The 24,306-nt window shown below is 45.0% G+C and overlaps 1 protein-coding gene and 1 long non-coding RNA gene across 4 annotated transcripts; one reads left to right on the top strand and one right to left on the bottom strand.

Annotated features, from left to right (window-relative positions):
- Window positions 1–5,796: 5,796 nt before the first annotated feature.
- Window positions 5,797–10,496, bottom strand: PMAIP1 (phorbol-12-myristate-13-acetate-induced protein 1). Of its 2 annotated transcripts, none has more exons than XM_050944803.1 (2): window positions 10,203–10,496; window positions 5,797–9,016 (listed from the first exon to the last, which is right to left on the bottom strand). In XM_050944803.1, the coding sequence occupies exons 1-2, from the start codon at window positions 10,282–10,284 to the stop codon at window positions 8,904–8,906; spliced, it is 195 nt and encodes a 64-aa protein (XP_050800760.1). In that variant the 5' UTR covers window positions 10,285–10,496; the 3' UTR covers window positions 5,797–8,903. The 2 variants fall into 2 exon arrangements, with proteins under 2 accessions (XP_050800760.1, XP_050800761.1); XM_050944804.1 differs by having other exon boundaries at window positions 10,230–10,492.
- A 5,365-nt stretch (window positions 10,497–15,861) lies between these two features.
- Window positions 15,862–22,821, top strand: LOC127047013 (uncharacterized). 2 transcript variants are annotated; one of them, XR_007773264.1, is made up of 4 exons: window positions 15,862–15,987; window positions 18,232–18,317; window positions 18,920–19,644; window positions 20,324–22,821. It is a non-coding gene; the product is annotated as an uncharacterized LOC127047013 (long non-coding RNA). The 2 variants fall into 2 exon arrangements; XR_007773265.1 differs by having other exon boundaries at window positions 18,232–18,362.
- The last annotated feature ends 1,485 nt before the right edge of the window (window positions 22,822–24,306 follow it).

Genomic DNA, 24,306 nt, shown 5'->3' with positions numbered 1-24,306 from the left:
TCCCTGTACCCAGGGTTCAGTGTTCCTCTGAGGGTTGGTGGATGCCTGTCCCAGTGAAAAGCCTTTACACAGTAATATCCTTAACTTATATTTATTAACAATTAATCGACAGAATACGCTCGCTAAGCATACAATGCTCACAACTCCCAATAAGGCAGACAAGCTTCTCCTAATGGCCAGTCAGGATTGGATCATCCAGGGCTTTGGCTGCTGTGTGGTATGGTCGTGCAAGGCATTGAGTTCTGGCAGCTTTAATCTCGTGTCCCAGAGTTAGGTTCCAAAGAACTTCCTTTTGGACTCCAGTTTTATAGTTGGAGACATACCAATCTCCTAGAACTGGAAGGGACCTTGAAAGGTCATCGAGTCCAGCCCCCTGCCTTCACTAGCAGGACCAATTTTTGCCCCAGATCCTTAAGTGGCCCCCTCAAGGATTGAGGCCTTGGGTTTAGCAGGCCAATGCTCAAACCACTGAGCTATCCCTTCCGCCAGTTAGCTGTCCCAACCATTTTTACCAAAGTATTACAAAACAATATTTTAACCAATTCTACCACATTACACATACAAGAGTCAATTCAAATGTTGGGAAACCAGTTACCCAACAGACAGAAACAGTTAAAGACCAGACAGAAACAGCTGAAACTGCTGATAGGTGGTTCTGCCGGACAGTGTTTTCTTGCAAAGTTTTTATTTAAACATCTTAAGGTCTGTGTGTTGATCTGGTCACTGTGGGTGCTTTCTTAACAACCAGATATTCTGTTGTTTTGTACAGTTTTGATGGGACGTGACTCCCCACTTTTAGCTAATGGCCACCACTGCTGCTCCTTACTGCAAAAAGGCCTTAGAGTGACTGCACCTTAGACATAGTCTGTGGCAGGGCTGGCTCCAGGCACCAGCGTAGCAAGCAGGTGCCTGGGGCAGCCAATGAAAAGGGGGGCGGCACATCCGGCCATTCGGCAGCAATTCGGTGGTGGGGCAGTCACTCCCTCTCAGAGCGAAGGACCTGCTGCCGATTGCGATCGCAGCTTTTTTGTTGTTTGTTGTTGTGCTTGGGGCGGCAAAAATGCTAGAGACGGCCCTGGTCTGTGGCCCCCAGGTCTGCAGACCACAGGTTTAAAACCACTGTTTTAGAACAAAGACACTTCTTTGTTTCTGACAGTGGGTTAAGGCTCTAAGCTTATCCCAATCACCATGAAAAAATAGTCAGACCGTTGAATAGCACATCCAGTTTACAAACAACATTGCACGTGATAATATACCTCACCATGTGCGCCAGCCAGTCCTGCTTCATGTTGCTTGTACCACTGTCTCCTCCTCCTTGCTCTTGTCACACCTCCAGGGCTCCTGGTTCTAATGAAAGGAAAAAGAGTCCCTTAAATTAACGCATACTAAGAATAGTTACCACAATATGAGGTCTTTCCAGTTGGCTAAAATCATTTGGAGAGCTGGTGTCTAGCAGAGCATTTAGGAGATAGTACATATGACTCCAGGTGTCTGAGCGGGCCAGTCTGGTTTTCACGTGAGCAGCCTAAAGTTGAATGTGAGAGCCCTGCACGTGTTGGTCTGGCAGGTGTCTATTGTTCTGTGTCTAATGAAAAGAGACCTGGGCTGTGCAGGTAGCGCTGCTCGTGTTTCTCTGTTTCTGTGTGTTTCACCTTTTCAAGTTAGATTGTTGTGGATGAGTCAGAGTCCCGTGCTCCTTTGATGTAAATACCTGTAGTGTGTGGTGAGGTTTTTATATCCCTTAGAGGGGGGAATTCATGACTGTTGTATAACCCTTGACATGCTGCTATAAAACTCTGATTGTGCATTACTCAAGATACTTAAGGCACTGGCAAAAATTAGTTGCCCCTCTTCTAATAGTCAAAACAGAACTGTGCTAGGTCTATTGAATGTGTGTGTGGAGGCCGGGCTGCCCTGAGGGGAGGGGGAGCAAGTGGGGCAATTTGCCTCAGGCCCCGGGCTCCACAGGGGCCCCCATGAGAATGTCTGAGGCTCCCCCCCTGGCCCCACTCCCACCTTATCCCATCCCCTGGCGCCTCACCGCGCCGCATCCAGGAGCGGCCCTGGACAGATGTAAAGTGGCGTGGCTCCAGCAGGGCCTGAGCTCCTCCCGCTCGAAGCCGTGTGGTAAGGGGGCGAGGCTGCAAGTTTTAGCGGGAGCTCAGGACCCGCTGGAGCCACGCCGTTGCAGTGCTGTGTCCAGGGCCGCTCCTGGACATGGTGTGCTGAGGCTCCAGGACAGGGGGTAAGCGTCATGGTAAGGGGGCCAGGGCTGGGGCTGGGGGGGTTCAATAAGGGGCAGGGAGTCCTGGGGACAGGGAAGGGGCAGACATTCTGGGGGGTGGTCAGGGGATGGGGAATGGGGGATTGGATCGTGGGTGTTCTGGGGGTCTGTCAGGACTCAGCCAGGGGGATGGATAGGGGTCAGGGCAGTCAGGGGACAGGGAGCAGGGGTGGTGGTGGGGGATGGGGTCCAGGGTGGTGATTGGGGGGTGTCTTGGGTGGTGGTGGTGAAGGGACAAGGAGCAGGATGGGTCGGGGATTCTGAGGGGGGCAGTTGGGGGCAGGAAGTGGGTGGGGTTGGATAGGGGGCAGGGCAAGCCTGCTTGGGGAGGCACAGCCTTCCCTACCCTAAAGCTCATTCAGCAGTTTGAGGCTTGCAGACAGCTATTTAACACAAAGAGCCAAGCTGTTATCTTTTCCCTTAGGGCTACCATCCCTTTCACTTCTCAAATGCCAAATTATAGTCTACATTTAATTTCAGTTCCATAGGGATATTTATGTCAGGGGAGGGTAGCTTCATTAAAATTAGCCACTTTAGATTGACAGTGATAGAACCAAGAGAGCCATAGGGGATGGAGCACATGAGAAAAACAATATCCCACACCACTTACCTCCTTCACAACCCTACCAAGGGAGACCCCTCTCCTCTGCATTCCCCGAGGCTCCAGAGGGGTTAATTCAGTGGTTCTCAAACTTTGGTACTGGTGACTCCTTTCACATAGCAAACCTCTGAGTGCGACCCTCCCCCCTTATAAATTAAAAACACTTTTATTATATATTTAACATTATTATAAATGCTGGAGGCAAAGCAGGGTTTGAGGTGGAGACTGACAGCTCGCAACCCTCACTAATAACCTTGTGAACCCATGAGGGGTCCTGACTCCTAGTTTGAGAACCCCTGAGTTAATTTAATTTTAGCACCATGTGTCCATTCACATGAATGTGCTATTTTGAGCATTTCAGTTTTCACAACGTAGGCTCATCCCAAATTCTGGAACAAGCTCAAATGCTCAGTTCGTGGAGTATGTACATAAGTTATACTAAAGACAAACCCACAGTTTGACTCTAGTTTGTGAGGAGCTCCATGGAGCCAGTCTCTAGGAAACAGATAAATTCATGGAGGTTAAGTCCATTAATGGCTATTAGCCAGGATGGGTAAGGAATGGTGTCCCTAGCCTCTGTTTGTCAGAGGGTGGAGATGGACAGCAGGAGAGAGATCGCTTGATCATTACCTGTTAGGTTCACTCCCTCTGGGGCACTTGGCATTGGCCACTGTCGGTAGACAGGATACTGGGCTGGATGGACCTTTGGTCTGACCCAGTATGGCCATTCTTATATTCTAACCTAAATGCAGGGGCGGTGCTAGGCATTTTGCCGCCCCAAGCACAGCAGGCAGGCTGCCTTCGGCAGCTTGCCTGCGGAGGGTCCGCTGGTCCAGCGGCGACCAGCAGAGCACCCCCAGTGGCTTGCCACCCCAAGCACGCGCTTGGCGTGCTGGGGCCTGGAGCCGCCCCTGCCTAAATGAACCCAAAGTTATGGAGACAGATATGAGCCAAGGAAGCCAGCAGAGTATCAGAAACCTGGAAAAATCTCTGACTGGATGGGCTCAGGCTGAGGTGGTTCAAAAGTTTTGGATTTTTTTAAGCAGAATTTTTTATTGTTTCTTTAAACAAACACAGCAAGCAGCAAATATTTGGCCACACACTTCTGAAACCCCAAACCATGTTCAGGTTTTGGCAGACTAATTTCAGCTTTTCAATTTAAAAAACCGCAACAAATTTTGAAGGAAACCAGACACTGTTCTTGATTTTTTCTGCTTTTTAAAAACTCCTAGTTTTCAATCCAAAAAAAGTTTTGACGGAAAATATCTGTCCAACCCTTTTAATGAGCTTTAGTGCCTTTTAGCACTAGCTGATGCTGAGAACCAGTGACATCGTGTAAAGGTGACTTGAAAAGAAGATTTCTCAAAATTGGGTTTGTGCCCGAGATGTGAAAGGCTTTTAAATGTGTATTTTTCCAGGGCAGCCCGGAGGGGGGGCAAGTGGGGCAATTTGCCCTGGGCCTCGCAGGGACCCCCATGAGAATATAGTATTCTATAGTATTGCAACTTTTTTTTATGGAAGGGGCCCCCGAAACTGCTTTGCTCCAGGACTCCTGAATCCTCTAGGCGGCCCTGTGGTGGGGTGTTCTGTGGATGACCACAAAAGAGAGGATTTGGCCTAGTATTGTAAATTGTCTCCTGTAAGAATGTGTAAAATAGTCACAGTGCTACCTGACCCTAGCTCTTGGGGCTAAGCTGGAGGTAGGGAGCATCCTACCTGCCTCACCTGAATGGGCACGTTGCTGCTTTCTCAGGCTGAGCTAACCAAAGCCACTGGTGGTTTCTCATTGGGGGTGGGATGGTGACCCACTCCCACCTCAAGACCCCAGCCTCCCAAAACCAGCAGCAGCGGGGAGCAAGGGGCAGGATCTCTTTTAGTCCTGCCTTGCATTGAACACATGCGCGCGTGCGCACAATGGTCCACTTGCCACTGCAGCTTCCAAACCTGGAGAGAAGGAATTTGCCAAGGCCTTGGTAATGAGAAGCCTTTACATTTAAATAGAGAATAAACTGATTACCCAACCCTACCCTGGTAGAGAGAGACACCTGGACTCAGGGCTTATGGGGGTAGGGTGCCCAGATGTCCCGATTTTGTAGGGACAATCCTGATATTTGGGACTTTTCTTGTATTGGCTACTATTACCCCCCACCCTCTGTCCCGATTTTTCACACTTGGTCTCTGGTCACCCTATATGGGAGAATAGCAGGAGTAGCTTTGTAGTATCCTTTTGCTAGGCTATAGCTGCACCACCCCTCCCCCCCATGACAAGTACCATTAATCTGACATCCTTACCCAGCATTTAAACCCTTTCATGACTTGTGGAAAAGCCCAAACCTGAACCTATTCCCACTTGTCGAACCCCTCCCATGTTCATTCCCTAAGCACCCAAGACAAATGATGACAGAACTATGTCCTCCTTAGACTTCACTGTCATCACAAGGCTGCCCATCATGGCCACCAGGAACTTCATGGGGTTATTTGTGGGATGATTATGCTTTGTATCATTCACTAGTACTTTGATACGCAGATTACTAGATGCTAGATAAATAGAGCCTCTTGCTCATAATGAACAAACACCTATTGCTTGAGCTAAAGGAGAAGCTAAGTATAGGGCTTCTGACACACAGTTAAGCAATTCTGCTTCCACCCAGCAAAGGGTAGTAGTGCAAATGTTCACTAACCAATATGAAAATAGATGTCCTGCTTTCTCATTTTGAATTCTGTTGACCATAGTTATAACTCATATCCAAGGGATCATAAATAAAATCCAGTATATCACTGCAAGTCTCCCGGTAAGTATCTAATGACTGAGTGTGTGACCTTAAACTCTTAATAATTCAGAAGGAATTGGCATATGACCGTTCATTCAGAATCCTCAGAAAACAGATTTTACAACACAGAATAGTTTGTTTGCAAACACAGCATGTTTATTATCTTAATGAAATAACAACAGACACACTTTATTGGGACATATAACAAAACATCTGTCCCTAACCCAAAAAAATGCCTTGAGAAAAACAATCTCATGTTGATACAATCATCTGGCACATCATTTTGAAAAGTAATGCAAGGAATCTGTATCCACAGAACACATAATCAAACTGATACAGATATTAGTCACTTTGAATTAATTCTTCTTTTGAATTCACTGTAAACAGTTCGATTTGACGTAACATTAAACAATCACCAAATAAACACACTATGGAATTTAGCAACATAAAAACATTCCATGAAAAATAAACATTGCCTTTAGAAATCTATACAATAAAGTGCTGCACTTCCCAGCTGAAATGTCCCTCTGACATTTACATAGTTCATTCCCACAGCTTTATGCTATTATTTTTGCTGCTTACAGCCTGGAATTACTGACGGGCCAGTTGAAACCCTGGCTAGCATCCTAATTAACTGTAGGCTGCATGCATTGAGCTGAACACCTTAATTTGGGTGTATTTTAGCAACAACACAGTTCCTTAATACTAAATTTTCTTGAGATTCTTAGTCTGACATAACTATTATTGACCTCACTGGAGTTTCATCTAAGACTGTGATCCAACTCCATGGAAACCACTGGAAGTCTTTCTATTGAATTCAGTGGCTGTTAGATGAAACCATGAATGAACAGCTTTGCTTAGTCTCATGGAGTTATTTAGGGAGCTAAAATTTGGCATAACAGAAATGAAAACGACAGTCACCCTTTAATACCTGAAAAGGTGCTTCTGAATGAGACATGATCTTTAGGGGGACAAGTTCATGTTTATTACATTCGCTTGTGGCACTGTGGATAAAACAACACCATCCTGAAATGCTACGTTCTCATTGAGAACACAATATTGGATAGGTCACAGGAAGAGGAAACCTTGGTATGGTTGGGCCTTCTCCTGCTCTCATTCAAGCCAATGCAAAAGTTCCTTTGCTGGGAGCTGGACTGGGCCCTTTATACATTAACAAACAAACAAAAACCCACAGCATCTGAGACTATACCTAATGAAATCAGTGTCAGCAAATCAGATAACTGGATACTTGGTCCTGAGGTACTGAAAAGAGCTTTACAATGAAAACCTCATGAAAGAAATCAGATTTGTACAAGATCATAGGCTCAAATCAGGGGTTCCCAGACTTCGTTTTCGGCTTGTTCAGGGTAAGCGGTGGCCTGCAGCTCCCATTGGCTGGGAATGGCGAAGCGCGGCCACTGGGAGCTGTGAGCAGCAGTACCTGCGGACGCTCAGGTAAATAACGTGTCTCACGGCCCACCAGGGGCTTACACTGAACAAGACGCGAACGAAGTTGGGGAACCCCTGGCTCAAAGTCATTGTTGACTTAGTGTGGACTTAGTTGCTCATGAAGGGCAAGGGAGCCCAAAATGGATGCAAGCAGTGAAATGGTATAACATGCACTGATCTGGCATTCAGAAGGTATGTAAGACAGATGTAATTTACATGCAAGAGGAAAGTGTAGTAGAAGCAAGAGTGTGAATTCAAATTACTTTTCTTGCTATATCATCCTTCAGCCTGAAACTGACACTTACTTTGCACACGCTCTGAATACCAAACCCAGACAAGTTACATTATTTTGTCACTTACATCCATTTTCTTACTAGTTGACATTCCATTGTATAATTTAGCCCATTTTAAGACACTGATTAATTTGGCTTAGACATGGTAGTTGCATTGTCTCTTGTGTTTGACTCAAGGGGCTTGTATAATATACTTAAGTGCAGAACAAGTCTCTCCTCCAAGCCAGGCCCAGTGTAGCTTTTCAGTAAGAACAGGACAAACATCTCATTATCATATTACATCCATTAGACAAACTAACAGCATCTTCATCATTACAAACAAAAAAGAGGTTGACACCAAATAAGAGCTGTTTTTTTCTTATCCTTTATTTCCAGGCAACAGCTCAGCTTTCATTTAGAAGCAATACATTACTTTTCTGTAACAACTGTAACATTCCGTTTTACTGACATATCTCTTAATCTAAGCAGTTACTGTCTTTGAAAAATAATTAATGTTTTTTCTCCAGAAAACCACTGATTCCATTTTACTTTAACTTTCTATTTGTTTTGAGAGTAACTTTATTACTTCTTAATAAAATTAAAACACCCCAGTAGTTTATTCTGTTTGAATATTCCTTTTGCTGTTCTGAAGGAATATCCCCCAAACTCATACACCTATCAATAATCTTGTTTTGCTATGTAATTTGCTATGTAAATTGCTATGTAATGCTATGCATTTTTCTTACTCATATTTCTTACACCTTCTTAATCACTCAACGTTACTGTGCTTCCTTTAATCTGTTTTAATGCATTCTTTATGGCACCATTTGAATAGTCATCTGCACTATTTCTAGTGCATAAGCCATAAGTCATCTCTTTAAGTTCCATGAAATACTTTTCATACACATATATACATCCTAGATCCTTACTGCAGCCTCATAATTAATAGAATTACGTTATTCCTTAGAGAAACATCTGCATAACAAGTAACATCACTGACAGTAAATGTGCTACAACCAAAAAATGAAAAAACAAAAAAAAACAATGTTCCACACCAGACTTTATACTATAGTCTACATTTTAGAAAACAAAATCAATCAAGAACTTAGAAACTGGTTTTCATCGTACATTTCAGTCTAATGTTTGGAGGTAACTGGCATCTTCCGTCTGTTGCTCAAAGTGACATAGAACTAGCTGCAACTCCTGAACCAGAACATTGAAACACTTGTCAGATGAGAACCCCAGGTTCCTTGCTCTTCCAAGTCACTCCACAGGTCAATCTTTGGAATGGTTCATTGTAATTTTTCCCCCATACCGACATGCACCAGCCAATACATATGTCCAGCTCTCCGGAGAAATCATATTTCAACAGTTTTCCTTCAGTGGGACTAGACAGCAGTGAGTAATGCATAGAGCTCATTCCATCTCCTCATCTCATTCAAGACATTTATTACAAGCTTGTAAAGACCATCTTTTCCAAAACCATTGTTTTCTTCCTTTTCTGTTTGACATCTCTCAAAGTGTTTTCACGTTCCTGGGCAGAACAGTTTTGTAATAACATTAAGAATCTTCTGCTGCAGGTTGCATATATCTCCTATTTTGCGTAGTTGCAAAGAGCACTGCGTCACAGCTTCCTGTGCTGTAAAACACAAAGGAAAACCAGTCATCAGCTTTGTGAATTCTATACACTTTCTTGTCTATAGTGGATAGCTCTTATATAATCATACATGTCAATAAGTTAAACATTTTACCCCAAGAGGTAAGAGATTTGTAAAGGTGTACAGTTGCTTACAGAGCGGTAACAGAAATTTAAAAATTTTAAAATAAAAACCTAGAAACCTTTAAAAAACAGTTTTTACTAGCCCCAGGTGCTTGTTTGGACTGGGGAAAGCAATCCCATATTACCCTAAGTGACAGTCATATTTTTTGAACATTTTTTTTAAAGTTAGCACCGATCAAAGGACAAGCCACAAAGAATGACTACTTTGATCTCGCTAGATTGTATTGTTAAACAGCCTTCTCGGGTATTTCAGAAAACGCGGGATTCTGTTCTCTGAGTGACAGGTTTCAGAGCGGTAGCAGTGTTAGTCTGTATCGGCAAAAACAACGAGGAGTCCTCGTGGCAAGAGACTAACAAATTTGCCACAAGGACTCCTCGTTGTTTTTGTTCTCTGAGTGAATCCAGTTCCGTCAGTGAAGGCGATGAAGTTAAACAACTGCGAGACCAGAATCGAGCTCGCAGTCCGGATTTATGGAGCGGTCATTAGAAATGATCCTAAGCTGAATCCCCGCCGATCCAAAGGCCCCAGTTTTTTGAGTGAGTCGGAACTTAGAAACCACCACCTTGGATCAAATGTTCCCTGAACTGGGTGGTGGTTCGAAGCGAGATCCGAATTTGGTGCCTCGGACCTAGCTCTAGTGATCACCGCTAAAACATGTTTCAGGCGGGTTTAAAGCTCAGACAGCAAAGCTCTGCCCCACCAGTGTTACTGTAGGCTGCATGGAGTAATAGCACGTCTTAATCAGGCTAAGCCATTATTCTCTTTCCTTCTTGCTAACACCGTCATTTAGAAGTTAAAAAAAATCCTGTTTCTTAATCTTCCCCCAGGCAAAAGGGAAACCTGGACCCATTCAAAACAGAAACTTATCTTGCTCACACAAGAACTGAAAGCAAAACCGCCCCCCTCCCCAATGCAGCCTGATAACACAAGAAGGTGAAACTGACTAACACCCCCCCAGCCCCCGGACTACTCCATCCCAGCGATCATCTAACTCCCGCGCGTTTCTAAGGGCGCTCGGGGCCAGCTCAGCCCCCGGACACCCACCTGGCTCTGGCGGGGACGGGACGGTACCTGCGAGAGCGGGGTTCTGCTGCGCACCCTTGCGCAGGGTCTTTCCCGGCATCATTTCGCGTCGTTTGCCGCCGCCGGGCTTCAGCCGCGGGGAGATCAGCCCAGGCTGCCTGGGGACAGTGTCAGGAGCAGGACGGTGCCGAGCGACGCTCCCCTCTCGCCCGCCTAAACGGCTCTGGCTGCCCGCGGCTCGGCGCTGCGCGATAAAGGGAGGCGCGGGCTGGCGGGGATTTCCTAGCCGGTGATGAGGTAGGGAAAGGAAAAGGGAATCCCTCCCGGGCCTTCAGCCAATCAGCGGCGAGGATGCCTGGCGGGCTTCCACAAGTCAGTTCAGCGCCCGGGCACGGCGCCGGGGCACGTGCCTGCTGCCTGGAGCCGGCAGGTCTGGACTTGCCCGAGGCAGAGCGCGAGCTGGCGGCCAGCCCCGCCCCTAACCGGCCCAGACCCGCGCTGCAAGCACGGAGCTGGAGCTCAGCCGCTGGCTGCTGATGCTTTGATTCCTAGCAGGCTAGGGTGCCTGTGCCATACCCACCTGCAGGGCCGGAGCAGAGCGCCCCTCGGTGTTTTCAAAGCTGCAGCCCCGGGCCCTGCGCCGCCAAGCCCTGTTCCAGCCCACATTAGGCATTGCTAGTGCCAGGGTATCTAAGCGTGGGCCCTTGGCATCGTTTTGGATCAGGTTGCAGAAAGCATTTCCCAGATACAGGTCCACAGCTCGCGTGGTCCTCAGTGCATCTCAATACGACTTGGCCCAGAGGAGCCCCATCTTAGCTTAGGCTGTGTCTACACTAGCACTTTTGTCAATATCACTTAGGATGTTCAGGGGGTGTGAGTCCCTCCCAGCAGGATAAGCTCTACACCAACAGAAGTGCCAGTATGGACAGTGCCATGTCAATGGGAGATGTGCCACTGTCGCTCATAGGGGCGTGGTTTAATGATGTCGATGGGAGAGCTAGGTTTGCTCTGAGTTTTAATAAGGGGGTGAATGTAATAAATTAAAACATGTTGAGCCCTGAGTGCAGGTTTATGCTGAGTGGCCATGTATTATGTGCCTAACTAGGATGACCAGACATTTCCATTACATGCATCTGAGGAAGTGGGTATTCACCCACGAAAGCTCATGCTCCAAAACGTCTCTTAGTCTATAAGGTGCCACAGGATTCTTTGCTGCTTTTACAGATCCAGACTAACACGGCTACCCTCTGATACCAGACATGGTCTAGCTTGCCTAGTTTCCCTTCTTCCAATGCTGGGTTAGAGTAGAGGGAGGAATGAGGGATGCTTAAAGGACAATGGTTGCACATGTATTCTATTCCAGCAGGACCTAAAGTCTGCTGATCAATGATCCAGGAGCACTACATTATTATTTACTTGTTATTAAAGCGACAATGTGCTAATCACAGAGATATAAGGCAGGCCCTGCCACAAATACCTTACAACATAAGGCCCCCGATCCTGCTGCTAGACGGACCCACCTGGTTGGAACACTGCATTTGACTTAATCAGGGCTGCGTATAGGCACAAGGGTCCACTAGCTGGATCTAGCTGGGCCAAAAAGACATCGAGGAGAGAGGGTACTGCACATATTTGACTAGATTAGACAGGAGTTACCACTTCTGGGCCCTCCAGAATGTTTGTAGGAAACTGTAGTACCACAGACTGTGTCCAAAAAAATGTGCAGCTCACACCCTTGAAATGTGCAGCTCGCACCCCTTGAAATGTGCTAGATTTTGTATTCCTTAGCCATTCTCACAATCTATGTGACCATTTTGGGATATCTGTGTACTTGATGAGATGATACAGTAGTTTTTCTTTCTTAATCACCCTGATGTTTTGAAATCTGTAAAATTAGTGAATGTTCCATGAGGAATTGGCTCTGAGGCCATAAAGTCACAGTATGACCCTTTCAATCTCATATGATTTTAGGACAGCACTGTGCATGAGTCCCTGCTTTGCTTTCTCTATAATCATTGCACCTGGAAAGTTAACTGGAGTTGGGGTGTATATGCCAAACAGTTGTTTTTAGGGTAAATACATAGCAGAAAGTGACCCAGACTGACACAGGAGCAGGGTGAACAATTTGACATACCAAAAAACCAACAAAAAGCAGTTTTGTCACTGAAGGACGTTAACAGAGGAAAATGACAGCAACTCCCCTCAAAGCAACTGCTAATAGGAGAGAAATGCCAGACCGTAACGTGTCTATGGTGGTTGATGAGAAATAATAATTCTGTCCATGTAATCACAGCCTCTGGTACCAAATGCCTGGAGATGCTGACTATATTAGTGGTGACTGAAAATGCTCGACTATCAGGCCATTTGTATTGGCTCAATTCAGAGGCACGTTAACCTATTATATATACTGCATGCATTGGGTGAGGTCCTGGCCCTAATGAAATAAATGGCAAAGCTCCCATTGATGTCAAGGGGGTTAGGCTTTCACCCATTAAAGCTTAATCTCAGCAACACTTTCGATTTTCTAACAGCATCAGATGGCTTTTGAAACACACTGGGAAAAATCTTGTCCTTACTGCACTGAGTGGGGGAAGGAAGGAGTGGAGTTGAGGCCTCCCCCTCACCCCCAGAGGATCCCTAACCCATCTTGCTGGCCTACAGCAGCACAGCTCATATGAACGTGTTGTGTAATGCACCTTTCTGCCTCTGTACAATATTACGAGGCCCACAGCAGCATATGCACAGGGAAGTGGAAGAGTAACCATGCTTCAAGGGGGCAGACCATGTCCACTTGGAACCATGGTATGCTGGCAGATGTGTTAGCCATTACTCCAGCCTATGGCTCAGCGGAGACCTTGTCTAAAATCCTGCCCAGTAACAACCCTGGGAGTGAGGGATGGTCACCCTGCACCCACTCTCCCCTCCCCCTCCCCACAGAAGTTTGCTGGTTGCTGATAAGACTGTGTTCACCAATAAGCAGGGACAGGTTTATTTCCCTAACATAAGGAAGGGTGCAAACAGTGCATAGGCAGAAGGATTGTTTAGGGTGGCCCAAGGCTTATAATTAGAAGGGTCTTTTGTAATCCTATTAAAAATTGAAATTCAACTGGGGTGGGCCACCTGTTTTGAATATAAAGGGCTGCTTTTGTTTTGATCCTTATTGACCTCTGTGGCGATCTGTCTGGTTTATAATGCCACCCATCACCACAGTATGTGAACACCTTCAACATGAAGTAGATCAGGGGTTGGCAACCTTTCAGAATTGGGGTGCCGAGTCTTCATTTATTCACTCTAATTTAAGGTTTCGCGTGCCAGTAATACATTTTAACGTTTTTAGAAGGTCTCTTTCTATGTCTATAATATATAACTAAATTATTGTTGTATGTAAAGTAAATAAAGTTTTAAAAATGATTCAGAAGCTTCATTTAAAATTAAATGAAAATGCAGAGGCCCCTGGACCAGTGGCCAGGACCCGGGCAGTGTGAGTGCCACTGAAAATCCGCTCGCGTGCCGCCTTCGGTTGCCTATTTCTGAAGTAGATTGTCAAGAGCAAAGTCCCTAGTGGACAGGATATAAAAGTTCCATTCAGGGTAAGCTGATTTTTGTTTGACAGATTTGTGTTTGTTTCAGGTCTTTTTGTTTGTTTTTAGATCTAATTTTTATTTTATTTTGTGACCAATTAGGAGCTACTAACTAAGAAGCATTTGAGCAGATGAAGGAATATTCTTTTTTTCTCTTAGTAGGTTTCACAGCTGTTTCCCATTCCTATTGCCAAACTTCGCTGTCACTTTGCAATACTTTATGCAGCAATAAGTACCTCCCACATGTCAATCATTAACACCGGGAACACACTTGCATCAACTAATAGAGTGCTCTGGTTGCGCCATGTTTTCGTTTCTAGAGAATCTCATTTAAAGGGGGACGCCCTTTGAAATTTCTGACTCCTCTTATCACAAGAGACTAGTTCTTCACAGCAGACAGGGAAGTCAAGTTTTAGGAGCTGGCAAACCTGATCATCAACTTAGTGGCACCTCAGAATAGATGACGTGTCCATTTGCTAATTGTGTAAGTGTTGTCATTGTCTGAACCTTAAAAAAACCAAACCTGCACACCAATGCCTTGGTCTGTATTTCAAAGTGATAGTGCAGTTTGGGTGAAGAACAATGGTGCCTCTGTAAATAATTATGTTCCTCCTGGCATTTTGGTGATATAGCACAGTGTACCAACCCCCTACACTCTTCCTAGCTGTGCATGGAAGGCCAAACTTCAGAGAAAGTTGTTATGGAATTAGACGGCAGGGAAAAGAAGGAATTTTTGATCTATCCCACTCCCACCATGATGTATCTGCATTTTTGCCATCCACCACAAAGTCCAGACAGCTAACAGATCGTGCAAGAAGAGTGGGCAGGAGAAAAGGAGTCAGGGTGCAAGTGTATTAAGTGGCATGGTGTGACTCTCACAGTGCAGGGCAACGGCACCTGTATTCCCCCTCTGTGGTCCAGCAATGGCAGCCACTGGTTTCTGGCTCCTCAGCCCTCACCTCTCTTCGCTGACACCTCCATCTCTCTCCCTCCTGCCCACTGTATTTCCAGACTGCACAGTCCCCTGCCTATACCATGAATTGCCCAGCAAAATCAGAGTGCCAAAGCAGGTCTGTTTTGCTTTTCTGCACAGAGGCTATGAACGGTGTAATTGCTCGCAGTTAAATTTAGCACACAGTTATTTCAAAGCAAGCACATTTATTCTTCAGATAAAAACGTTACAGAGAAGACACAGTTAAACCAACAAAAGAACCTACATGCATGCTAAAAAAATTACCAGAGATCATGCTGCTACTCCAACAAGGGCACTGGCTGCTGAGCAGTCCTTCAAAGCCACACAGGAATTTTACTGTGGGGATAAATTCATAAAAGCTGTTAGCTGAAAACAAGCACCCTTCCCCTGCCCTCCAAATCTGTGAGTCACTTATCCAATTTGGGCCTCTGATCCTCATGTAACAGGTGATCAGCAAAGAGTTTCTCCTCAGGATCGAGGTGGGTAATTTGCATTCCACTCCTCACAAGTATTTCCTAGGAAACCCACTCCACTAAAAGTTCTATCCTGGCTAGTGCATTGTTTCAAATAGTCCTTTGAAGCTCATAGCACTTCCCCTTAAAGAAGTGATACACAATCCCACAGTAATGCATTAACATTTGCCCTTTTAATACAATGAACTCCTAAGACACTTAAATGTAAATTATTGTAAATGTCAATGTAATTGGCCAGGAAATTGCCAGACCTGTCATAGTGACCATTTGGGAAAGTGTCTGTATAAACCCATGAATTCTGGATGATAATTGTTACTATTAAAACTGTTGTATCTTGAGTACCTATACGTATGTTTAGCCACTGTTGCTGACAGGACCTGTAGCAGGTGCACACACCAGACAAGGACAACGGGAAATACTTACGGTTAATGATGACATTTTAGTCACAATAGTTATGCTAAAGAACAGCTGCATCCTTAGAAGACCTGTGTTATCTTATCCCTCTGGAAGCAGAGGAGAAGGCAGGAGCAGTGGAAATTTACCAGGAGCAGAACAAAAGCAGCCAGGTGGCTGGGCTTTCAGTAAGCAGCCAGGAAGGAAACACACAAGAACAGAGGGAGAGCTAGACAGGAAGAGGAAGCTGTGGCCTGAGACAGCATGTGACAGTTTCATGAGACATGAGGGCCCAGCTTACTTTCCTGAGCCTGGATGACTGCGAGACTGACCTCAGCTCCTCCCAAGGATGCCCTGAAGTTGTGAGGCAGCCAAGGCAAGGAAATGTGTGTAACTGTTTATTGGTCTGTATGATCTATACTCTCTTGTGCTTTATTGGATTAAGTATAAAGAGTGATAATGGATTAGATTTATGCAAAGCATATGATGTGTTTACTGTTTCCCTGTGTACCTCTGCAGAGTTAAGCTGTAAACCAAAAACTTCCCACCTTTGTGGTGGAGCTCTAGGAGAGAATGTGTTCAAGCAACTGGAGTGTCTTGGGGTTTGGTGCTGGCCCTGGGGGCCTACGGCAGGTGGGCTCCATTTCTGTGAAGTGGTAGTAGCTTCTGAGTCCGTGCTCAGATAAAGTGCCAGAGTGGCCCTGGGAGGAAATAGTGCTGCAGCCTGGTGAGACTCAGGAACCTTAAAACCCAGGGCCCAGGGGCACAGTGGCTTGGACTCTCCTTACAGCAGTCCTAGTGAGTGGCCCTGATGGGTACTTGCTAGGATCTGAGACAGCATAGTCCATTCACCCTAAGGACTGCAGTCAGATGTGCAGGTTAATACCCCCACTGCATGCTCTGTGTGTTTCACTCTCTCAGAGAGGTGTGTCAAATAACACAAATGGTGGTCATCAGCCAGTGGCAGCACAGCTACTGGCACAGTTATGCTTCTATGACTGATGCAGAGGCCAGAGAGCAGTTTAGAGGGACAGTCCTTCTGCATTTCTGGCCACAGTCTATAGGGCTAGGGGGTTGGGTACTCTGCAGTTGCTCTTGGCTGTGTCCTGACTGCTCTGACTCCCCCTTCTGGCTGTGTAGCTTGGGGGTGAGTGAGATTGAGGGTGCCATCTGCACGACTGAGGCACACCTGTGGAATGTTTGGAATTAGTTGTTCCCCTCTGTGATTTCAGACCCAGAACGGGGATGTTATGCACACAATGTATAAATCGCCTTTCTTCCAGTCAGAGGGAAACTGAGGCTAAGGTTGACTGTTTCTTATTTACCAATGCTTCCTGCATTGAAAAAGAGACTGAGCTTAAAACCTAAAGTACAGATCCCAGAAACTTCCCCAAAAGCTAGTGCAGCAGCATCATGGGTTCCTTGGCATGGCCTAGACAGTATGAGAGAAATCTGGCAGCATGCTGCACAAGTTGGGCAGAGTGTTATTGCAGTGAGGAAGAGGTTCTACAGAATGGGTCCATGGAGCTATCTGGGCCACTGCAGAGAGAGGGCTGATTCTATTGCTACCATCACCTAGGGCAGAGCTGTGTGCAGTGGCGGATTTAGAGTTAGTGGGGCCCTGTGCGCAGCTTGATTTCCACCCCCTCCCTTGGGACCCAGCCAAGAAAAAAAAATTCTCTCTCATCTCTCCCTGTTTTTCATTCCTTTTTTTCTTTATCTTCTTATATTATAAGTAATGGGAAGTAAATGAAAGTAAAGTGAGGAACCTTGATTGGGGAAGGGGTTAGGGTGCAGGAGGGAGTGCAAGTGGCAGGCTCTGAGAGGAAGTTTGGGTGCGGGATGCAGGCTCGGCTGGGGTGTGGGAGGGGGTGCAAGATGCAGGCTCTGGGCTGGGGCAGGGAGTTGGGATGTGGGCGGGGGGCATAGGGGGCGGTGCTTACTTTGGGTGGCACAGCTCCCAAAGTAACCAGCACCCCCGTGGCAGTGGCCCATTACTCTTCTTTGAGGGAAGATGGAGGTGAATGATCTGGCTTATACTGTTATATGTGGTCAATGCCAAACCTGAGGCTGTCAGCTAGGCAGCAGCATGCTGAGAGGTGCTAGGATGCTATTGCCAGATCTGGGAATCAGGCCAGGCCAAGTCCAGGACAGAATGCCTAACTTGCTTTCTGCTGCCATCATGGGCCCCTGTGGGTGAGCAGTGGCAGAGGCAGGTTGTTGTAAGTTGGAGGGTGCCACCGAATAGTGCTCTGCTTGTAACTGTGGCTTCTAAGGCTCCCCACAATGAAAACGGACACCTGGGAAAATGTTCTGGTATGAACATGTTTAAGGATATGTCTGAGTTAAAGTAAAATGAATGGCCCACTTCTCTCTCATACCCTGGAACAGCACTGACTCAGGGCAGTTACTCTTGTGTTGCATCAGTGTAAGTGGTGGGAGAACAGGGCCTGGTGAGTGCACCCACACCTCACACCTAAAGATGGAAGAGTAAGAAGCTGTTAAGCCTGAATCCCTTCTCTTTTATTTACCATTTACCGTAATATAACTCCATTCAATGGAATGAAGCGAACAAGTGTAAGCAGGGGAGGATCACGTACAACACATTCACAGAGCTTTTTCTGTGACAGGAACTCTAAGAAATCAACGTGCAACATGTGACTTCCAGCAACTGTCAGCGCAGCCCTGTGGAAAGGAAACCAAGCAGCACAGCACCGTAAGGAAACTGACACATGAAAGGAAACTGGACACATTCTGTGGTGTGGGTTAAACCAGAAGCTTTTCCTCTTTGTTCGTTCTCCCCCTCCTACACTGTTTACAAACTCTGCTTGTACACACTGATTCTCTTGAACCTAAAAGTGTTCGGAGGAAAGTGAGTGTTGTCATAATCTGCCCTGATCAAAGGTCATCTGACTAAAACAAACAAGGGTGGGGCTGCAGCAATTGCGATCTCTGCTAGAGCTGTTATGTGGTTGTTCTATCGACTGAACATTTATAATAAGTTCTGTGATCAGGGAGAGCCGTGTTAGTCTGTATCCACACAAACAACGAGGAGTTCAGTGGCACCTTAAAGACTAACACATTTATTCAGGCATAAGCTTTCCTGGGTATGTGGATCTGAAGAAGTGCGTTTTTACCCATGAAAGCTCATGCCCGAATAAATCTGTTAGTCTTTAAAATGCCACCAGACTCCTCATTGTTTCAATAAGTTCTATGGCACTTTTCACCTAAGGATCTCAAAGCGCTCTCCTTCCATTCAGAAATAAAGGCTCATGTTATCCCTATGAGTTCAGTATTAATGCCTCTCCTGTTTTACAGATGGGGAAACAAGTACTGGGAGCTGAATGATTGAAGCCTGGGTCAATGCCCAAACCAGGAAAAGAAACCAGAGCTCCTGACTCCCTGATCTGTGCTGGAATAAAACTTATCACTTATTTGCATAACAATTGGAAGCTAACATTAATTAATGATTCTACCACCAGGCCACAGCCCCTTCTAACCACGCTATTTTCTCTGGACTTTTTCTATTAAAACTTAATCCAGATTTCCAATCAACAGAGATTTCCTACGGCTTGCCAACGTGCATTGTAATGTGGCCACTGATGTTAGATACAAGCTCACTGAACCTTCTGTGGAATAAACCTCCAGATCTCCCTGCCACCCACTTGAGGTTTATTCCACAGAAGGTTCAGTGGTGAACGGAGTGGTACAGTATTTTTCCTGCTTAAATTGTTGTATAGTGTTGTTGTGGTGCACTGTCCAATAGTTACCATGTTTCACCCAGGAGGCAGCCATTTGTGATGGGTGAAGTGACCCTTTGCATATCAATGTGTATAGCACTTTGGGATCCTTTAGGTTGAAAGCTGCTTGACAGAGTCACCAGGTGGTCGGCTGAGGTGGGTTGGAGTAGGGGCTGGCTAGCGTAGAAACAGGCACAGCTAGAGCAGAAGCAGGAGGTTGAAACTACTGGCAATAGGAATAGTAGTGACCCTGATCACACTGCTTCCCTTAAGAGCCTATGTACTTGCCTTGGCATTACCTAGGTGTGATGAACTAGGAATGTTCTTAATGTTTTCTCTGAATACTGTTTTGGTGCCTCAGTGTCCCCATAGCAGTTCTTAAGTATCTGGCAGAGCAAAGGGCCAGTGCACCTAAATGCCTGACACTCTGTCTCCTAGCAACTGATGGACTGGGCCCCTCCTCTGCAAAGGTGCCAACTGAAGGTGTTGGAGACAAAGAGATCAGGTGACCTCCTGGCCCAGGAAAGGGGCTGAGCAGAGAGGAGGGGCTGGGGGGGGTTTAGTCTGGAGCTGGCTGGGGTTGAGGAGTGAAGGGCAGATGTGAGGAGTCTGGCTCACTGCCCCCCAGAATGGACCCTGCCGAGGGGTCCAGTTCGCTGTATCTACAAGCTCTGTTTTAGACCCTGTTCCTGTCATCGAATAAACCTCTGTTTTACTGGCTGGCTGAGAGTCACATCTGACTGCAAAGTGGGGGTGCAGGACCCTGTGGCTTCCCCAGGACCCCACTGAGGTGGGCTCGCTGTGGGAAGCGCACGGAGGGGCAGAGGATGCTGAATGCTCCAAGGAGAGACCCAGGAGGTGAAGACGTGTGAACTTCTTGCCCTGAACAAGTCTGCTCCAAGGGAGAGGAGGCTCCCCAAAGTCCTGACTGGCTTGGTGGGGAGCAGTTCCAGAGCATTGCCCGGTGACTCCGTGACACTAGGTCAGTGGTTTTCAATCTTTTTTCATTTGCAGACTCCTAAAATATTTTGAATGGAGGGTGGAAATCTTAGACCCAGTCTGCAGACCTCAGGGGTCCATGGATCACAGGTTGAAAACCACTGTTCTATGGTAACTAGGGCTGTCAAGCGATTTAAAAAAAAAATCACAATTAATTGTACAATTAAAAATAATAGAAAACCATTTATTTTAATATTTGTGGATGTTTTCTACATTTTCAAATATTGATTTCAATTGCAACAGAATACAAAGTGTACTGTGTTCACTTTATTTTTATTACAAATATTTGCACTGTAAGAAACAAAGTAGGTGAATTGAAAAACACTACAAGTATTGTAGTGCAATCTCTTTATCATGAAAGTTGAACTTACAAATGTAGAATTATATACAATAAAAACCTGCCTTCAAAAGTAAAACAATGTAAAACTTTAGAGCCTACAAGTCCTTGTTCAGCCAATCGCTCAGACAATCAAATTTGTTTATATTTGCAGAAGATAATACTGCCTGCTGCTTGTTTACAGTCTCACTTGAAAGTGAGAACAGCTGGTGCATGGCACTGTTGTAGCCAGCATTGCAAGATATTTACATGCCAGATGCGCTAAAGAGTCATGTCCCTTGATGCTTCAACCACTATTCCAGAGGACATGTGTTCATGCTGATGATGGGTTCTGCTCGATAATGATCCAAAGCAGTACGGACCGACACATGTTTATTTTCATCATCTGAGTCAGATACCACCAGCAGAAGGTTGATTTTCCTTTTTGGTGGTTTGAGTTCTGTAGTTTACACATTGGAGTGTTGCTCTTTTAAGACTTCTGAAAGCATGCTCCACGCGTCATCCTCTCAGATTTTGGAAGACACTTCAGATTCTTAAATGTTGGGTTGAGTGTTGTAGCTATCTTTAGAAATTTTACATTAGTACCTTCTTTGCATTGTCAAATCTGCAGTGAAAGTGTTCTTAAAACGAACAACATGTGCTGGGTCATCATTCGAGACTGCTATAACATGAAATTTATGGTAGAATGTGGGTAAAACACAGCAGGAGACATACAGTTCTCTCTCAAGGAGTTCAATCACTAATCAGCATGGAAGCATGTCCTCTGGAACGATGGCCAAAGCATGAAGAGGCTTATGAATCGCTAGTGCATCTGGCACATAACTATCTTGAGACACTAGCTACAACAGTGCCATGCAAATGCCTGTTCTCACTTTCAGGTGACATTGTAATTAAGAAGTGAGCAGCATTATTGCCCGTAAATGTAAAAAAATAAAGTTTCTTCTTAGTGATTAGCTGAACAAGAAGTAGGACTGAGTGGACTTGCAGGCTCTAAAGTTTTACATTGTTTTGTTTGAGTGCAGTTATATAACAAAACAATCCTTACATTTGTAAGTTGCACTTTCATGATAGAGAGATTGCAATACAGTACTTGTATGAGGTGAATTGAAAAATGCTATTTCTTTATCAATTTTACAACGCAAATATCTGTAATAAAAATAATATAAGTGAGCACTGCACATTTTGTATTCTGTGTCGTAATTGAAATTGATATATTTGAAAATGAAGAAAAATATCCACAAATATTTAATAAATTTCAACTGGTATTCTGTTTAACAATGCCATTAATCACAATTAATTTTTTTTGAGTTAATCGCATGAGTTAACTGCAATTAATCAACAGCCCTAATGGTAACGACAACCTTTCGTGGACCCCATAAACAGTTTGTGGATTCCCAGCGGTCTGCGGACCACAGGTTGAAAACCACTAACCTAGGTGCAACCTCACCTGTGGATTGGCTGAATCCTAGTTGAATGGCATGGCATCTATAATAAAACCTGTGAGTCATTGGTTCTCATGACTTATACTCACTATTCCAGAATGACTCAGCGGGCTTAAGCAGGCTCAGGTATCGTAAATTACTGTCATCAGCAAAAGATGATAAATTAATTCTTTGTATTTCTTTACCAACTCTCAGTTCAGCATTTCAAAATGCAAGACAAAAATTAATTAGTTAAGCTCAGAGGCCACTAAATATTAATCCCATTGTACAGAGAGGGAAATTAAGGCACAACAAAATTGTGATTTGCCCCAGGGCACAGAAGTGAGTTAGTGGCAGAGCCAGGTGTATAATCAATCACTTACTGTTCTCTAACCACCAGACTATACTTCCTCTCTCCTTTTGCCCCAAAAATCATCCTTATTCTTTGCCACCTTTTATGACCAACCATCAATGAAATAATTGCTTTGTATTCTTCCTCCTGGAAATACAGGGAGTCCTCGGACTTACGACACAATTTATTCCTCAGAATTGCTTTTCCCATAGGCATCAATGGTATGAAGGGGGGGGATTGGATCCTGAACCAAGGCTTGATACACTATTTTCACCACAATAACCCAGATTTTTGTACTAAATGAATTACAGATGACTAATGTTGCAACATCAATGTATTTACTGTACACTGTATTTTGTAAACAGCATTCACATAAACATAAACTCAAATGTGCTCCTCAGAATTCCAGCAACACAGGCTCAGAAAGCCAGGGAGAATGGCACACATGCTGAGCCTCAGCCAATCACTGTTCAAATTTTCTGATTGGCTGAGCCCTGGGTTGGGAGCCAATCAAAAACAAGCAACAACCCTACCCAGCAACAAGCTACCCTACTGCCTCGAAGCCAATCAGAAGCAACTCCTTCTAGCTCCATAGCAGTATAAGGCAACCAGAACGTGATTTCAAGCAAACTTTATGCAAATCGAGCATCGTAAGGGGAAAGAGGCGTCATAGGGGCGAAACGGGCAATCAGTTGGAAAACATCGTATATCCAAGGGCTGCCGGTGCATGCGAAACACTGTCAGAGGTGGGAGAAAAGTTCTTCCTATGAACAATTCCTGCGTTGGATAAGACCTGATTAATTGAAACCGGGTGCTTGTGATGGTTTTACATTGCATATCCACACGATAAAGAAAGAAAAGTCCTTGGGCCAAGGAGGAATGTAGGAATTACCTGCCTGGACCAGACCCGTGGTCCATCCTGTCTTTACCATTCTGTTTGCACAGTGGCTGTTGCCTGCTACTTCAAAAACAAGTGCAATAAAATCCAGAGTGGCCAGTTATGGAATTACGTACTGATAGGCTAAGTTTTTCTCTAGGCCCTGTTAGGTTTTTTAACAATATGAAATGTGCTGACTTTCAGTGTCAATGGATGTCCCTTTGTTCTTGTATAATGCAACATGGTAAATCAGACAGCACAGAGAAAGAAAATTAGGCTATTGATCATACCGTTTGTTTGTGTCCTATCTAGACTAAACTGTCCTACTCATTTCAGTTTAACCTTGTATGCAAGCCTTTCCAGGGCCCCAATCACTTTCACTGACCAACTCTGAACTGCCTCTATTTCCCTTATCCTTTTGGAGAAAGGGACCAGTCCTTCAGCTGTGGGGAAATTAGCACAGTTCCATTGAAGTCAGTGGGGTGATGCCATTTACCACCAGCTGAGGCCCTGACCTCCAGGATGAGCAGAACTGAACCTAATTTTTGCTTGCCTGATTCACACAAGTAGGGGGAATGGAGGTTGTTCATAACGCTCAACAAAATGCTATGGTTGTTCTTTCAAAAGTTTACAGCTGAAGACTGACTTAATACAGCTGTGACGTTACCTGATTAAAATATGACCATATAGATTATTGTTGCAACCACTGTTATATATTTGCAACAAATCTTGTACAAAATGTGGCATGTAAGATGTCTATGGAAAGGTTATCATTTGCTGAATATGATTATGCTATTTCTATGCATGTATCATTTTTGTATTTGAAGTTACAAGTATTGGCTCTGTACCTGTATTTCAAATGTTTGCTCTTGGGGTAATGCCCACAAAATATTTAGCCTGCACATCTTGAAGGAACTATTTAAGTAGAATGGCCCATTAAAGGACACTTAACTTACAATGGAAGACCCCTAGCTACTCT

This window comes from Gopherus flavomarginatus, chromosome 3 (genome assembly GCF_025201925.1).
Source record: "Gopherus flavomarginatus isolate rGopFla2 chromosome 3, rGopFla2.mat.asm, whole genome shotgun sequence".
Lineage (NCBI taxonomy): Eukaryota > Metazoa > Chordata > Testudines > Testudinidae > Gopherus > Gopherus flavomarginatus.
This window is presented reverse-complemented; position numbering and strand designations above follow the sequence as displayed.